The sequence below is a fragment of the Ranitomeya variabilis genome, chromosome 3 (genome assembly GCF_051348905.1).
Source record: "Ranitomeya variabilis isolate aRanVar5 chromosome 3, aRanVar5.hap1, whole genome shotgun sequence".
Taxonomy (NCBI): domain Eukaryota; kingdom Metazoa; phylum Chordata; class Amphibia; order Anura; family Dendrobatidae; genus Ranitomeya; species Ranitomeya variabilis.
The window spans coordinates 749595408-749609207 of NC_135234.1; the positions used below are offsets into that span (position 1 = coordinate 749595408).

The 13800-nt window shown below is 45.5% G+C and overlaps 1 protein-coding gene across 2 annotated transcripts in view; it reads left to right on the forward strand.

The window, feature by feature from the left end:
- Window positions 1-917: 917 nt before the first annotated feature.
- Window positions 918-13800, forward strand: part of NOX4 (NADPH oxidase 4) — a 287217-nt gene continuing 274334 nt past the window's right edge. Inside the window, exons 1-2 of one of the 2 annotated variants that reach the window (XM_077298554.1) lie at window positions 918-1264; window positions 6375-6470. In XM_077298554.1, coding sequence (XP_077154669.1) covers window positions 1208-1264; window positions 6375-6470 — 153 coding nt within the window. In that variant the 5' untranslated portion in view covers window positions 918-1207. The remainder of the gene's footprint in view (window positions 1265-6374; window positions 6471-13800) is intronic. The other variant, XM_077298555.1, reaches the window with a different exon arrangement.

Consider the following 13800-nt stretch of genomic DNA (forward strand, 5'->3'; position numbering starts at 1 on the left):
TGGATGCAGTCCTTCAAGCTCATGGAAGTCACAGAAAATATTAAATATGACTCTAATAGCACCACAACTTCATTCACTAATGTTATGCAACATATATTTGTATTTTAAGTTAATTATTTGTTTGAATATCACATTACTTTCTGTGGGCGACAAAACTTTTGTCTTGCCAAAATCTGACCATTCTGTGTCCATTAACTGATCGATATTTCTGCATTGATGCCAATTTATTTTCTTAATCTAAACCACGTTTCGGAGGGTTTCAGCTTTCAACAGAATAATTTATACAACCAATGGATGAATTTACCGTCAGGTTATAAGCTTTTATTTACATAACATGGATAAGCGACATAACTTCTGTCAGGGAGTGTATAGTCTTGTACACGGTGGGCAGTTTTATAGTTGTTACTTGTAATATTGTTTTTAAACTGTAAATTGTTCAAACGCACTTGTTTTCTATTAACATTTTTTTGCAATTTAAAGTTATATTTGATCTATTTTCGTGTTTACAAAATATGTTTTTATTAACGTAATGCTTTCCTATTCTCTTTGTACAGTATTTAGGTCTCTTTTAATATAATGTTTTCTGTTTATATTACATTTTATTTATAGAGCTTGACAGTCACTGCCTTTTTTTTTTAAGCTGGGAAAAAAGCAAACATCTGTTAACAAAAAAAAAAAAAAGAATGAGCCCTCAGGGTCCCTGTAGCTGGCAACCCCCCTTCTCCTAATCCCTCCTCTTTGTTAAACTATATCTGAATGGAAAAAGTTAGCCAGGAACCTAGAGATATGGAATGATTGGATGAGTGCCGGCTTCCTGCATTTCTTGGGGGGGGGGGGGAGAATATTTTACGCTACCTGTCGTGACAACTTTCTAGCACTTGATACATTGTATCTTCTATGGAAGTTTTAAACTTTTTCCTGTAACTTTGAAATAGTTTGGGAAAACTTTTCTTTTTGAGAGGGGGATAAGTTTACAGCTTGTTCTGTGTGCTGTGATTGCTGCTGCTGATTCCTACTTGTAACAATGCAGTCTGTCCCACATCATTAACCAGAGGGAGAGACGGGGATGGTGAGGGTTACACAGGGTTGGGAATATATAGACATGAAGATCACTGGGGAGAAGACAGGAAGCAGCTTCCTGCAACTTGGGGGGAGAGCTCTGACCATTGTGGATTGATTACACTCCTGGCTGGAGCGGGACAGGAGGATGGCTTTACCTTGTAACAGCTGGCTCTACAATGAAGGATCTAAGCACCTCTTCCTGGTAGGACACGTTCTCCATTTTCATTTTTACAATTTGCAATATTAATTTGTAATAATTTTTTTTTAATTTAATTTCCCTTACAAAACTTGTTGGGAAAGTTTTAGGAAATTTTAAAAGTTTTTTCTTTTTTTTTTTTTGTATTATTACGATGATATTTTATATAGTATATTCAGGACTTCTTTACCTGTGTGGACTGGCGGTCTCACAGCTGAAGCTGGGAGTTGTAGTTCATCGACAGGTACTTACCAGGCTCTGTTTTGGTAGCATTAATATTTTTTTGTTTAAAATATAGCGCTAACATATTCCGCAGCGCTTTACAGTTTGCACACATTATCATCGCTGTCCCCAATGGGGCTCACAATCTAAATTCCGTATCAGTATGTCTTAATATTACATTTTGTACAACCATCCAATTTATGCATTGCGTGACAGATTTATCAGCCTGGCTTACACACAGCATAGGGTCAATACAATTTTAGGATGGACGCACTTGAAAATTAAAATAAATTGCTATGAAGTGGCACCCGGGTGTAGAGATGAGAGGATCATTTGAAATCTGAATTTTTCAAATTTGATGAATTTTCTCCCAAAATTATTGTGGCAAAAAAAAAAATTCACTGCCAATTTCAATAATGAGAAGCCTTGAATTGTCCAGAAAATACAAGTATAGGTAACTCTCGGAGGTCTCCTATGACTGTACTGTACCCCTTTTTAGCCCTTTAATGCAAACACAGGATTTTTAATGTCCAACTGATCGCAACTAGTGTTGAGCATTCCGATACTGCAAGTATCGGGTATCGGCCGATACTTGCTGTATCGGAATTTCCGATACCGAGATCCGATACTTTTGTGGTATCGGGTATCGGGTATCGCAACAACATTAATGTAATAATGTGTAAAAAAGAGAATTAAAATAAAAAATATCGCTATACTCACCTGTCCGACGCAGCCGGGACCTCAGCGAGGGAACCGGCAGCGTTGTTTGTTTAAATTTCGCGCTTTTACTTGGTTACGTGAAGTCCCGGCTTGTGATTGGTCAGGGCGGCCATGTTGCCGGGACACGGACCAATCACAGCAAGCCGTGACGAAATTACGTCACGGCTTGCTGTGATTGGTCCGCGTCCCGGCAACATGGCCGCCATTAACCAATCACAAGCCGTGACGTCACGGGAGGCTGGACATGCGCGTATTTTGAAAAGCGCGCGTGTCCAGCCTCCAGTGACGTCCCGGCAACATGGCCGCCATTAACCAATCACAAGCCGGGACGTCACGGGAGGCTGGACATGCGCGTATTTTGAAAAGCGCGCGTGTCCAGCCTCCAGTGACGTCCCGGCAACATGGCCGCCATTAACCAATCACAAGCCGGGACGTCACGGGAGGCTGGACATGCGCGTATTTTGAAAAGCGCGCGTGTCCAGCCTCCAGTGACGTCCCGGCAACATGACCGCCATTAACCAATCACAAGCCGGGACGTCACTGGAGGCTGGACACGCGCGCTTTTTAAAATACGCGCGTGTCCAGCCTCCCGTGACGTCACGGCTTGTGATTGGTTAATGGCGGCCATGTTGCCGGGACGCGGACCAATCACAGCAAGCCGTGACGTAATTTCGTCACGGCTTGCTGTGATTGGTCCGCGTCCCGGCAACATGGCGCCGTGACCAATCATAAGCCGGGACGTCACTGGAGGCTGGACACGCGCGCTTTTCAAAATACGCGCATGTCCAGCCTCCCGTGACGTCACGGCTTGTGATTGGTTAATGGCGGCCATGTTGCCAGGACGCGGACCAATCACAGCAAGCCGTGACGTAATTTCGTCACGGCTTGCTGTGATTGGTCCGCGTCCCGGCAACATGGCCGCCCTGACCAATCACAAGCCGGGACCTCACGTAACCAAGTAAAAGCGCGAATTTTAAACAAACAACGCTGCCGGTTCCCTCGCTGAGGTCCCGGCTGCGTCGGACAGGTGAGTATAGCAATATTTTTTATTTTAATTCTTTCTTTTACACATTAATATGGTTCCCAGGGCCTGAAGGAGAGTTTCCTCTCCTTCAGACCCTGGGAACCATCAGGAATACCGTCCGATACTTGAGTCCCATTGACTTGTATTGGTATCGGGTATCGGTATCGGATTGGATCCGATACTTTGCCGGTATCGGCCGATACTTTCCGATACCGATACTTTCAAGTATCGGACGGTATCGCTCAACACTAATCGCAACCTATCTGGAAAATCTGGAGGTAACCAGTAATTACCCAGAGCAGTATTCGGATGGCGTGTACTCGCGCACTGTGTAAGGTAGACAGTTGTGTTTACGTTTCCAGATGGGGACATTTATTTTTTGCCTTTAAAAATAAATATGACATCTATGATATCCATCTAACCTCCAGTCATCACGCTTTGTTTGACACACAAGCCTTGGTTTCATGATTTTTCTTTACCAGTTAAAGTAGGACACAGGGGTTTAAAACTGCCCTTTTTTGCAGTTTGTGAAGAATAATTAACAACAATGCTGTCATGAAGGTGCTGTTACTGCGGCATATCACAGATCAATCAAGGCCGCGTTCACTCGATCAGTATTTGGTCAGTATTTTACATCACTATTTGTAAGCCAAAGTCAGGAGTGAGTGAAAAATGCAGAAGTTTTGGAACGTTTCTATTGTAGTTTTCGTCTGATTGTTCCCCTCCTGATTTTGGCTTATAAATACTGATGTGAAATACTGAACGTGTGAACGTGGCCTTAAGCCCTCTTCACATGTCCGTATAAAACCGCTACCTGAAAAATCTGTATCGGTGTCATCAATTTGTCATCTGTGTTTTTGCGGTATAGATAAAGAAAGAATTAAATTACAAATCTTCTCATATACTTTGCAGAGTTAAACACGTACAGCACATAGATGCCATCCATGTACTGTACGTGTTTTTCATGGACCCATAGCCTTGTATTGGCACTTGTCATTGTACTTCCGGGAAAACAAAGGGACATGTCCACATGTGGCTCACATGGGCGCACGGAGCTTGAGAACACATGGAGACGTGAAAATCACTATAGATTATAAACAATACATGTGGCATCTGTGGAAAAAAGGATGCTACATGTACTGCAAACACGCACATGTTAAGGGGGCCTTACACTGACTGTGCAGGTCCAGGACCTCCCGATCACTTAAATCTTCGAATTTGTATTCACAGATTGAATCTATCACTCCCGTTTTCAATGTGCTTCAGCATTGCAGTAGTTCCCCTCAATCGGATTTAGGCCTTTTCCTATCCTTATGGCTGGGTTCACACAAACATTTTTCGCGCCCTTTATATGGACCATAATGCCCAGCGGATTTTCAGATTCGATTGAACACACAGCCTCGTATGAAGATGTAAATTCGGGTTGGGAGTCTTGTAATCACTCTGGGCATTGCATCTATTTACCGTCCATGAAAAACGTTCTTGTGAGCTCGGCTTATATGAAATGAGACGTGCACTCTGACATACTATACCTATACTTGTAAAATCCTAAAAAAGATCTTCTTGGCCGACCACCATCTTTTATAGTCCCTCCAATAGTTCTCCATGATTGCTGCCATAGACCATGGGAGAGCAGAGCATCATTGAGTAGCCCATATGGCCACACCTAATGTCATTGCCATGGTCTCTAAAGGCCCCGTCTCACATAGCGAGATCGCTAGCGAGATCGCTGCTGAGTCACAAGTTTTGTGACGCAACAGCGACCTCAGTAGCGATCTCGCTATGTGTGACACGTACCAGCGATCAGGCCCCTGCTGTGAGATCGCTGGTCGTGTCGGAACGGCCTGGACCTTTTTTTGGTCGTTGAGGTCCCGCTGACATCGCTGAATCGGTGTGTGTGACACTGATCCAGCGATGTCTTCACTGGTAACCAGGGTAAACATCGGGTTACTAAGCGCAGGGCCGCGCTTAGTAACCCGATGTTTACCCTGGTTACCAGCGTAAATGTTAAAAAAACAAACAGTACATACTCACCATCTGATGCCCGTCAGGTCCCTTGCCGTCTGCTTCCTGCTCTCACTGACTGAGTGCCGCCGTACAGTGAGAGCACAGCACAGCAGTGACGTCACCGCTGTGCTCTGCTCTCACTGTACGGCGGCACTGTCAGAGCGGGAAGCAGACGGCAAGGACCTGACGGACATCAGAAGGCGAGTATGTACTGTTTGTTTTTTTTGGTAACCAGGGTAAACATCGGGTTTCTAAGCGCGGCCCTGCACTTAGTAACCCCATGTTTACCCTGGTTACCCGGGTGCTGCAGGGGGACTTCGGCATCGTTGAAGACAGTTTCAACGATGCTGAAGTCGTTCCCCTGATCGTTGGTCGCTGGAGAGAGCTGTCTGTGTGACAGCTCCCCAGCGACCACACAACGACTTACCAACGATCACGGCCAGGTCGTATCGCTGGTCGTGATCGTTGGTAAATCGCTATGTGAGACGGGGCCTTAAGTCTTCGGCAGTGAATGAAATGGCGGCGGGCAATTTTTGTGTGTGTGATTCTCGCAAATTGAATCGCAAGCTGTTCAAATTTGCGGGGCCTGCAAAGTCGATCCTCCGCGTATGCTAACCTCTACCCATGTTGCCTAAATTTGCTGCTGATGCAGTGTAGAATAATTCTGCTCTAGCAGGGAAACATCTGTAATAAATCATCTGATCAAACATATCATATTAACCTTTGTACAGTATAGGACAAATTTATTGAGGTTTTGTACTTCACGTTTCTGTTGAATTGTTTGGCAAATGCAGTTTTCTAGGCTAAAATTGTTTTTGTTGTTTTGCGTTTCGTCCATCAGTTTTGAATAGTGGTGAGAAGAGTGGCAAATGTATGAAATACCTCTGTAAAATCACTTCTCTGACTATAGGAAATCGAAGGCACATGGAGGCGCAATATGGAATTATAGATTTTTATGAGTGCCATATTCTGGGTCGGTGTAAGGAGGACCTGTAATACAATGGAGTATATGATGCCTTAGACAGATACTGGTGTGTAGCTATGGGGGGCGTAGCAGATGCACCCATGTCCTGGTGCCTAAAGGAGACCACTGACCCCTCTATTATCGTCTTTTTTCTAAGTGTCTCTTTTTTATTCCCCCAGTTTCTCTGGCTGGTCGTCAATGCTCTACTATTCTGGAGAACCTTCACCCGGTACTACAGCGGCCCACAGTACTACTACTTGCACCAGATGCTGGGGGTAAGCACTCATAGTGGCAATGTTTTTGGATGCTCCATGAGATGTGTGTGCACTAGCACTAGGCAGCTGGGGTGATAGACACTGTCTTGCTGCAGTGGAAAAGCTGACAAGTGGAGAACAAAGGCTGCTGTTTGCTTAGTCACAGCCTCTGGCTGGGTTTGAATGAACTGACAGATTGCTGGAGACCCCCCCTCCCATCTCCAGAGCTGCAGGGGTCTTCTGAGCCTTCCACCATCAGCCTGTGGAATGAGGAAGCTGTGGGATCTCAATTAGTTTACAGGCAGGTAGAACGGATGTCGTGGTGCTGCGCCGACTTCACAGCGGGCCATTGTGCATGTACACGGCTGCCTTGACGGCTACGGAGAACCCAAGAGGGAAGAAGCAGCTGAATTCTCTGTTACGTTAATTGAATAATGTATGGGAATTCACATACTGTGTGTGTATGCCCTGGTGCCATGGGGCGGAGGATGGGCACTGGTTTATATTACATTAAAAATAGAGGCGAGCGAATCTGCCGAAATCTGATTTATGTTAAATTTATTCTATGCAAATCAAATTGCTTGTGAAAGCCATTAATTATGCTATGAGGTCTCTCCCGACCCCAGAATATAATCAACGGAGAGGTTAACAAATAGAAAAATACTATACTTTTGTCACCCTTCACCTGTCCTGGTGCTGCAGCTCCCCGCCTCGTCCATTGCTGGCTCGCTTCCTTATGAGGCTCAAGTCTTCTTTTCCACTTTCAGTCGTTATTACAGCGTCTTGGCGCGTCTTGCCCCATGACTACTTCATTTGAGTTCTAGCCAATGCTGGAAGTGCGGAAGAGTTAACATGGAAAAGAAGATGGGAGCTGGAGGATAGAAGCAAGTCAGCGGAGGGAGAGACGGAGAACTTCAGCGCCAGGACAGGAGAAGGATGAGTAGAAATAAATGTTTTGCGTTTTTTTTAAACGGCCTAGAGGGCCGTATTTACGGCCGTGAAAAAATATCGAGATTGCTTGGATGGGTCATCAGTGTTTTATCTCCACATAACCCCTCTAAACTTCATCAAAAACTTCTGTTAAGTGCACATTGAGGAATTACCTAACAGTTTGATGAGAAGCTTTAAAGAGGAGCTGTCTTCTCTTCTGATATGTCAATTTTATCAAATACATCTTTTCCACAGAACACAACGAATCTGAAACATCTTCCTTGTGTTGCACAGTTTCTCTGTTATTCCTTCTAGAACTTTATAAATAAATTGATCATTTGTCAAAGGGTGTGTCGTTTTATAGTCTTTGCACTGACTGAACAGTGTCAGTGTGCAGATTGGTAACACCCAATTGTCTGTTTATTAAATGTTTGTATTTTTGGCTAAGAATCATTTTTGTCATTAGGTTTCATTAACACTTTTGCAACGTTTGCTTCAGTGTTGCACTGGCTGCAGAATAAGTTAACTGAGGGTCTATCAGTGACTTAATTCTGACAGCCCAATGGGGGGGCTTGTACTTCTTTTAGCTGTGTCTTTCTTTCTTAGCTCCTCCTCCAGGTCTGTGATGACAGACCACATCAAAGTTGTATGTGCAGGGAAGCAAAGAGCCTGTAACAGACAAACGGTGCAAAATTTTTAATGAAACCATATGACAAAAATGATTTTTAGCTTCAAATAGATACATTTCAGTAAAAAAAGAGAAAATAAATTAGTAAAAAATTGACCCCTTTAAGTTTCATGAGGAATAATAGAGTAAGAGCACAACACAGAAAATATGCTTTAGAATTCTTATACAAGTGATTGCTAAATGAAAGATGTCTAAAAGGGTGACAGGTCCTCTTTACGGAAAGAATGGAAAAATATTGTATTTTCTGATCTTTTTTTCTTTTAACTATCAAGTTGCCACAAAGTTCAGTGTAAATAGGTGGTCAGGGAAAAGAGAACATAGAATAGGGACCGTGCACTTTTATCAAGCCTTGGTGACGTGTGCCAATTTCTTTTTTACGAGGGACAGTCCAGAATCCCTTCTGTCTCCATTGCTCATGAAATGTTTCTCTTTTGGAAGTGATCTATAGATCTGCATTCAGATATTGAGGGTCTGCTTCTGGGTCCAGGATTGTGGAAGGATGACAAATAAAATGAATTTAATGATGATCATTTTTTTGGAATTTTTTTTCTTTTAATCTGATCCCCCTCCTGGGTTTCTTCTCAGATCAGCCTCGTCTCCCTTCTTACGATTTTCCCTCATTTAATTGGCTTTTTCCTAGGTTGCTCGGTGAAGTTTATGATAAGAAGCCTGTCATCTCTGTAAAGTACTGTGCGGCTGCCGTACATATAGGCTAGAGATTAATCCCCGAAAATAAAATGTACAATGCGGCAGATTGAAGAAATGATTGTGACAGATTCTTGGCCGGTTGTCACCTTCTGGATGCAATAATGTGAAAGCCTCTCACACACGGAATAGACAAAAAAAAAAAAAAGAGCATAGACGCTGTCAGTAACGACTCTGCTGACCTTTACAGGGAGGAGAAGAACTTCAGAAAACTTCACACAGAAATGTAGGAAATGGTATCATGCGGAAAATAAAAAAAATTGGAACTGAAATGATGGCAACAGATATTTCTATTTGATAAGAAACCTTCTAGACTTTCTGCAGATCTCTCTATCTGTAGCAATGAATCTGATATCATTGTACACACTAAAAATGGAGCTGATTCTGTACGTAAGTGAGAGGGGGCTCTGGTGGGACCCTAATATCTGCCAGAATGCTCTTTCTAATTCCTGGAACCTTTGTTTGCAAAAAAATATAGTTCCTCAGGGGAGGGGAGTGTTGTACAATAATTACTGCCCAATACCAAAGCTGATGAAACTAATCAAAGTTGGTTTCTCACTCTACAGGGGTCTCATAGCTTCTACCTGGCCTACCCTTATCATACGCACTCTGTACGATGGTATTGAGGTCCACACATTACATATAAAATGTATTCAAGTTTGTTACTCACCTCCCCTGGATTCATCACCGGGAATTTCACACTCCTCATTCTGCTGGCTCTTCCTATTCCTTGGCATGTTCAGTTGTCTCCTTACTAACCCTGGTCTTATAAGGCTGCTGATACTGACTGAGTATTCAGGTACTGTAGTTTGAAATCAGAAATCCCAGTTCTGCTAATTCTGATACTTCACTTGGAAACTTTGCTTTGCTCAAACTGCCAAAGCTTTGTGCAGAATGAAACGTGAAGCGACTAAGAAGCCGTTATTCTCCAGTGCTGTCATATTCCAGAAATGCAACCTTTCTGGAGGCCAAAAGTACAAAGTGTTTAATACTCAGAGACACGGCCGAGGTGAGGAGGCTGAGCCGGATCACCACTGAGCAAGACACATAAGTACAAGGAGTTGAGTGCTCAGAGACACGGCCAAGGTGAGGAAGCTGAGCCAGATCACCACTGAGCAAGACACAGAGGTACAAAGAGTTCAGTGCTCAGAGACACGGCCAAGGTGAGGAGGCTGAGCTGGATCACCACTGAGCAAGACACATAAGTACAAGGAGTTCAGTGCTCAGAGACATGGCCGAGGTAAGGAGGCTGAGCCAGATCACCACTGAGCAAGTCACAGAAGTACAAAGGGTTCAGTGCTCAGAGACATGGCCAAGGTGAGGAAGCTGAGCCGGATCATCACTGAGCAAGACACAGAAGTACAAAGGGTTCAGTGCTCAGAGACACAGGCAAGGTGAGAAGGCTGAGCCGGATCACCACTGAGCAAGTCACAGAAGTACAAAGGGTTCAGTGCTCAGAGACATGGTCAAGGTGAGGAGACTGAGCCGGATCACCACTGAGCAAGACACAGAAGTACAAGGAGTTCAGTGCTCAGAGACATGGCCAAGGTGAGGAAGCTGAGCCAGATCACCAGTGAGCAAGTCACAGAAGTGCAAAGGGTTCAGTGCTCAGAGACATGGCCAAGGTGAGGAAGCTGAGCCAGATCACCACTGAGCAAGTCACAGAAGTACAAAGGGTTCAGTGCTCAGAGACATGGCCAAGGTGAGGAGGCTGAGCCAGATCACCACTGAGCAAGTCACAGAAGTACAAAGGGTTCAGTGCTCAGAGACACGGCCGAGGTGAGGAGGCTGAGCTGGATCACCACTGAGCAAGACACAGAAGTACAAGGAGTTCAGTGCTCAGAGACATGGCCAAGGTGAGGAAGCTGAGCCAGATCACCACTGAGCAAGTCACAGAAGTACAAAGGGTTCAGTGCTCAGAGACATGGCCAAGGTGAGGAGGCTGAGCCGGATCACCACTGAGCAAGTCACAGAAGTACAAAGGGTTCAGTGCTCAGAGACATGGCCAAGGTGAGGAGGCTGAGCCGGATCACCACTGAGCAAGTCACAGAAGTACAAAGGGTTCAGTGCTCAGAGACATGGCCAAGGTGAGGAGACTGAGCCGGATCACCACTGAGCAAGACACAGAAGTACAAGGAGTTCAGTGCTCAGAGACATGGCCAAGGTGAGGAAACTGAGCCAGATCACCACTGAGCAAGTCACAGAAGTACAAAGGGTTCAGTGCTCAGAGACATGGCCAAGGTGAGGAGGCTGAGCCGGATCACCACTGAGCAAGTCACAGAAGTACAAAGGGTTCAGTGCTCAGAGACATGGCCAAGGTGAGGAGACTGAGCCAGATCACCACTGAGCAAGACACAGAAGTACAAGGAGTTCAGTGATCAGAGACATGGCCAAGGTGAGGAGGCTGAGCCGGATCACCACTGAGCAAGTCACAGAAGTACAAAGGGTTCAGTGCTCAGAGACATGGCCAAGGTGAGGAGGCTGAGCCGGATCACCACTGAGCAAGTCACAGAAGTACAAAGGGTTCAGTGCTCAGAGACATGGCCAAGGTGAGGAGACTGAGCCGGATCACCACTGAGCAAGACACAGAAGTACAAGGAGTTCAGTGCTCAGAGACATGGCCAAGGTGAGGAAGCTGAGCCAGATCACCACTGAGCAAGTCACAGAAGTACAAAGGGTTCAGTGCTCAGAGACATGGCCAAGGTGAGGAGGCTGAGCCGGATCACCACTGAGCAAGTCACAGAAGTACAAAGGGTTCAGTGCTCAGAGACACGGCCGAGGTGAGGAGGCTGAGCTGGATCACCACTGAGCAAGACACAGAAGTTCAAGGAGTTCAGTGTTCAGAGACATGGCCAAGGTGAGGAGACTGAGCCGGATCACCACTGAGCAAGACACAGAAGTACAAGGAGTTCAGTGCTCAGAGACATGGCCAAGGTGAAGAGGCTGAGCCGGATCACCACTGAGCAAGTCACAGAAGTACAAAGGGTTCAGTGCTCAGAGACATGGCCAAGGTGAGGAGGCTGAGCCGGATCACCACTGAGCAAGTCACAGAAGTACAAAGGGTTCAGTGCTCAGAGACATGGCCAAGGTGAGTAGACTGAGCCGGATCACCACTGAGCAAGACACAGAAGTACAAGGAGTTCAGTGCTCAGAGACACGGCCAAGGTGAGGAGGCTGAGCCGGATCACCACTGAGCAAGTCACAGAAGTACAAAGGGTTCAGTGCTCAGAGACATGGCCAAGGTGAGGAGACTGAGCCGGATCACCACTGAGCAAGACACAGAAGTACAAGGAGTTCAGTGCTCAGAGACATGGCCAAGGTGAGGAAGCTGAGCCAGATCACCACTGAGCAAGTCACAGAAGTACAAAGGGTTCAGTGCTCAGAGACATGGCCAAGGTGAGGAGGCTGAGCCGGATCACCACTGAGCAAGTCACAGAAGTACAAAGGGTTCAGTGCTCAGAGACACGGCCGAGGTGAGGAGGCTGAGCTGGATCACCACTGAGCAAGTCACAGAAGTACAAAGGGTTCAGTGCTCAGAGACACGGCCGAGGTGAGGAGGCTGAGCTGGATCACCACTGAGCAAGACACAGAAGTTCAAGGAGTTCAGTGTTCAGAGACATGGCCAAGGTGAGGAGACTGAGCCGGATCACCACTGAGCAAGACACAGAAGTACAAGGAGTTCAGTGCTCAGAGACATGGCCAAGGTGAAGAGGCTGAGCCGGATCACCACTGAGCAAGTCACAGAAGTACAAAGGGTTCAGTGCTCAGAGACATGGCCAAGGTGAGGAGGCTGAGTCGGATCACCACTGAGCAAGTCACAGAAGTACAAAGGGTTCAGTGCTCAGAGACATGGCCAAGGTGAGGAGGCTGAGCCGGATCACCACTGAGCAAGTCACAGAAGTACAAAGGGTTCAGTGCTCAGAGACATGGCCAAGGTGAGGAGGCTGAGCCGGATCACCACTGAGCAAGTCACAGAAGTACAAAGGGTTCAGTGCTCAGAGACATGGCCAAGGTGAGGAGGCTGAGCCGGATCACCACTGAGCAAGACACAGAAGTACAAAAGGTTCAGTGCTCAGACACGGCAGAGGTAGAAGGCTGAGCCGGATCACCACTGAGCAAGACACAGAAGTACAAAGGGTTTAGTGCTCAGAGACATGGCGGAGGTAGGACCCCGAGGAAAACAAGCTGCCTAATAATTCTGCACACCCTGATAAAGGGCGCTGTATCCTTATGCTATATCCTCCTCATTACACAAATACACATCACCTAACCTGTTTCATCCAATCAGCGTTGCCCTTTATACAGCATGGAGGTGGAAAATTTGCTCAAAAATGATGATTTGGTCAAAATACTCCCTGTCTAATAATTCTGCACACAGTGTAAAAGGGGTTATCCCAGAAAAAAATAGCTTTTTTCTCTAAGTTTTGGAATAATAATTTAATGAGTTCTTCAATTGGATGTGTTAATAAAATGTTCCTGCGCTGAGATAATCTTAGAAATGTGCCCCCAATATATACTGTGTTATTTTCAATGTCAAACTATTCAGCCCTGCTACAGTTGACACATCCGCAGGTCCTGGCAAGGCTAGAAAGCATAAGAGATTATAAAGATGACACAGCTTGGGCTTGCATGTGCTTGTTTCTGTGAGGTAACACATTTCCCTGCCTCTTTTTGTCACAGGAACGAGTGTTTCAGTCCTGTGAGCTCATCATAATTCAGGTGAATGACCTACAAGCTCAGTGTCCACCAGTGTTTCTACATGATTAACTTATATACGATGAGCTCATAGGACTGGAGATGTGGAAGAAACACTCGCTCCTGTTATAAAACAAGTGGAGAAATGTGTTAACTCACAGAAAGATGCAGTTGTGAGCCTCTGTTGTCTGTACACTCACTCCTCTTAAGTGAAATGTGCTTCCTTCTCTCTACAGGAGCAATGTGACAACCATGAGCTGCAGCAGCTCTACATGGTCAGACAGAGCAAATATGACAATACATAGAAAGGGAACATTTCTATGATTATCTCAG